This window comes from Antrostomus carolinensis, unplaced genomic scaffold (genome assembly GCF_000700745.2).
Source record: "Antrostomus carolinensis isolate BGI_N321 unplaced genomic scaffold, ASM70074v2 scaffold3122, whole genome shotgun sequence".
Lineage (NCBI taxonomy): Eukaryota > Metazoa > Chordata > Aves > Caprimulgiformes > Caprimulgidae > Antrostomus > Antrostomus carolinensis.
In genome coordinates, this window is record NW_010298811.1 from 56152 (window position 1) to 60401 (window position 4250).

The 4250-nt window shown below is 49.2% G+C and overlaps 1 protein-coding gene across 1 annotated transcript in view; it reads left to right on the top strand.

Annotated features, from left to right (window-relative positions):
• The window catches only part of IGDCC4 (immunoglobulin superfamily DCC subclass member 4), a gene marked incomplete at its 5' end in the record, with an annotated part of 63047 nt that overhangs the window by 36134 nt on the left and 22663 nt on the right, over window positions 1–4250 (top strand). The window contains 4 exons of the mRNA XM_029083641.1: window positions 115–270; window positions 801–1211; window positions 1953–2117; window positions 3623–3760. Of these exons, the coding sequence (XP_028939474.1) occupies window positions 115–270; window positions 801–1211; window positions 1953–2117; window positions 3623–3760 (870 nt within the window). The remainder of the gene's footprint in view (window positions 1–114; window positions 271–800; window positions 1212–1952; window positions 2118–3622; window positions 3761–4250) is intronic.

The window sequence follows — 4250 nt, forward strand, 5'->3', positions numbered from 1 at the left end:
TTTGGGATTTGAGGGTCTCTCCACTCCCCAGCTGTGATCCTGGATGTTGTTCACAATTTCTCCTAAAGGGCAGCTGGGGCTCCCTCCCACATCTGTGCACGTTTCTTCCTGCAGATGGAAAGCCTGTCTCCACAGACGTGATTGTGCTGGGCAGAACAAATCTCCTCATTCCTTCCAGCCAGCCCCATCACTCAGGGGTGTACGTCTGCCGTGCTAACAAACCCCAGACCAGGCAGTTTGTTACAGCCGCAGCTGAGCTCCGGGTCCTTGGTGAGTAGAGAGCGGGATAGATGCTCCATGTAGAAACACTGACCAGGTAGCTGTGGATTACCTGGACCAACATCCAGGAGCTCCCCAAGAAGTTGTGTTTGTGGCCCGTGCTGGGTAAGATAGGAGCCAGGTTAGAGCCAAGAGGCCCTGGGCTGGGGTAGCTCTCCGTGGGAGTGTAATATCTTTAATTTCGGGCTTAGTTCCTTGTATTTACTGAACAGTTTTATGCCTTATTCTTGTTCTCCAGGATTCCCCTGTGGAAATCTGTATCAGCAATTACCTTTCAGTATCGTAGAAGCCAGCAGGGAGAACAGGCTAGGATCAGGGAACGCAGCACATGATTGATACAGAATTTATTTTTCCTTTTGGACAGAGTCTAAATTAAGCCTCTAGAGTCTGCCTGGCAAATCCTATCTTGTAAGCAAAGCTGCTACTGAATAAAACATAGTGCTGAGTGGGGAGGAGAAGGGATTTGCTTTGCTATCTTTTCCTCCTCCTTCCTGCATTAATTTGTCCTCTCTTTTTCCCAGCTACACCCAGCATCTCCCAGGCTCCTGAAACCATCTCGCGTACCCGCGCCAGCACAGCCCGGTTTGTCTGTAAGGCGGAGGGTGAGCCAGCCCCAACCATTCACTGGCTGAAGAACGGCGAGACCATCCTCTCCAACGGGCGGGTGAAGGTGCAGAGCAGCGGGAGCCTGGTGATCAATCAGATCGGCTTGGAAGATGCTGGCTACTATCAGTGCGTGGCTGAGAACAGCCTGGGCATGGCTTGTGCCACTGCCAAGCTCTCGGTGATCGTGCGGGAGGGTTTACCCAGTGCTCCCAAGAAGGTGTCAGCCGTGTCCCTCTCCAGCACCACAGTCCTTGTGTCCTGGGAGCGGCCAGAGTACAACAGCGAGCAGATCATCGGCTTCTCGTTGCATTACCAGCGGGCTGTGGGTAGGTGTTATCTGCCTGTGCAACACAGCTGGGCTGCAGGTACAAGGCACAGGTTGGCTTTCCTTCCCAGCTGGTGTGAAGGAATTCCAGTTAGATTAGCCCTTTCCATTGCCAAATAAGGGAATTTTGGAGCCACCATCAGCCTGTGACAGTGCCTGTGGATTACCCAACATAAACTAACTTGTTGACCAGCAGTAGCAATGTCCACGTAGCTGAGTTGTCTGGATTCTAATGGGACTAGGCACATCTGGAAATTGATTTCTGTTCTTTACTTTTTTCTCCAGTGTGTTGATTTTATATGCAAAGGGTGTGATTATTAATGGAGATATTAAACAGCTACATTGTGTACAGTGATTACACTAAATTAATCACACCTAGAACCTGAAATGAGGCACTAGGTAGGGTCTCTTGGGTTTTGTCTTCCCAAACAGCCAGCCAGCCAGCCAGTACTCTTGCTGAACTGTTGCCAGAGCTCCTCTGAAAATTAAGCTGTTAACTTCAGCTGCCTTAGGCTGGATTAAGGAGCTTGAGTCAAAATGGAGATGTTAACATTGAGGCATTGAATGTTTCTACCCAAAGAATTCAGATAAGAGATTAATTTTGTGCAGGTTCTGGGGAAATTTGAGAAGATGTAGTGGTTTTTAAGGTGGATTTACACTATGGACCTTGTGAGTTAAGTGATTTTTCAAGGTATGTCTTGACAGTTCACTGACCTGCTGATCAGTGTTTCCTTGGCTCTAGGAACAGATAACGTGGAATACCAGTTTGCTGTCAATAATGATACCACCGAGTTGCAAGTCAAGGACCTAGAACCCAACACCAACTATGTCTTCTATGTGGTCGCATATTCTCAGCTCGGAGCCAGCCGGACATCCTCTTCCATCATTGTTCAGACCCTGGAGGATGGTGCGTTGAATTAGATGGGTGTCTAAAAAATGTTCTTGGCCTGTTTCATGGTGAGCATTGAATATGCTATGGAGAATAGTATCAGCTCCTAGAAACTTAAACCTGCTGTTCCTACAGCTTCTTCTCAGAAGCCCTTTTTTTAAAAAAAAAAAAACGACAAACCAACAACCAAACCAAAGCAGTTTGGTCTGATTTTCAGTTTGGGTGATGAAGAGCATGAAGATGACCTAGCTGACACTGCAGTCAGCTTCTCTGGGCTTTCACCTAGCTAATGTGATCAAGGAATATTGTGAGTTGGAAGAATCATTGAGTCCAGCTCCTGGACTCTGGACTAGACTTGATTTCTTATGAGGAGTGACTGAGGGATCTGGGGTTGTTTAGTCTGGAGAAGAGGAGTCGGAGAGAAGAGGCTGAGGGGAGACCTTCTTGCTCTCTACAACTACCTGAAAGGAGGGTGTAGAGAGATGGATGTTGGTCTCTTCTCCCAGGTAACGGGTGACAGAACGAGAGGAAATGGCTACAAGTTGCACCAGGGGAGGTTTAGGTTAGATACTAGGAAAAATTTCTTCACAGAAAGGGTAGTCAAGCATTGGGACAGGCTGCCCAGGGAAGTGGTGAAGTCACCATGCCTGGTGGTATTTAAAAGACGGGTAGATGAGGTGCTTAGGGACATGGGTTAGAGATGGGATTGGTAGTGATAGGTTTATGGTTGGACTCAATGATCTTAAAGGTCTTTTCCAACCACTATGATTCAACTCAGAAGAAAAACATCTATTGCAATTGCATCAGCAGCCTTGAGGTTGGATCCCTTAAGAGCCAGCAGTTTGTGTTGGTTTTATCATTTATCACGTAGCACTTTGGGAGCTGTAAAGGCAGAGTGCCAGAAGGACAGCTGCCCAACAGGGGAGGACACGTACAGCTTTCAACAGGCTGCAGGACAGAGGCAAGAAGCGATGGTTTTGGCAGACCTCGTGCAAGCCTCTGCTCTGCTGCAGGGTGTGTTATGTGCTTTTAATCCTCCTGACACAGCGAGCTGCGCGGTGCCTGAAGCCTGAAGAGCTGAGTTGGAAGTGTGGAAACTGTCTGCAGCGCAGAGCTGTGATTCTCGAGGGAATGGGGATTCCCAGACTGAAGTCTGGATCTTTGAGCCATTTCTTTAGTGTCTCTTTCATGCTCCACAGTACAGCATAGGCTGATGAGCTGGTCTGTGCTAACCTGCCCAGTTTGCAGTGGACACGGAGTCCTTAGGGAGCAGTGTGGTGGGGCCAGCACAACCTGTTCAAGCTGAGCAGCCCATCATCTCCCCTCCCTGCACACCCTGCTGATGATCTGAGCAGTTGGAGAGCTGTGGGGTATTGGTTCCTGCTGTGACAAGACAGCAAGTCAACAGTGGCTGGGCAGGGCCAAGACCAGGTAGTGGCCTCCAGCCAACTGAGAGAGCTGGCAGGGATGTGTTGAGGTCTTGCCTTGGTTTTGCTGACTTCCCATTGTTCCTTCTTGCCCAGTTCCTAGCGCAGCCCCTCAGCTGTCCCTGTCGAGCATGACTCCTGGTGACATCCGTGTGACGTGGCTGCCTCCTCCTCCAGAGCTGAGTAACGGCAAGATAACCAAGTACAAGATCGACTACTGCACCCTCAAGGAAGGTGAGGGAAACACTCTTTGGGGTGGGTTGTGTCTTCTGCTCCAGCAGTGTTAACAGCATGTCATGTTGAGGGGAGGCTGAAAACTGAGGGACCCCTTTTGACCCAAGGGAGGAGAACAGCCTGGCTCTGCTGTTGGTTGTCACAGCAGAGCTGGTGCTGTGCTACTTCACAGTGTTTGGAGGTGCCTTTTTCTGTGGCTGTGGAGGAGGCTGTGACCCCAGGGAATGGCCTGATGCTTACGTGTTTGTGCTGTCCCATGAATGCCTCCATGAGCAACCCTTTGGTGCCGTCTGTACTGCGTGTTTTGGGGGAAGAGCTTTATGCTGGCTGGGGAAGAAGGAGAAATACATTCAGTTCCTTTAAAATGGAGTCTAATCAAAATGATCCTTGTGGGAAACAAGCAAGTGTCCTGGCCAGGCTCTGTGGCTCTGTTGCTGAGTTTTATCTGGTTTTATTTATATTGTCAGACACACTAAGAAGCCTTCAGCAG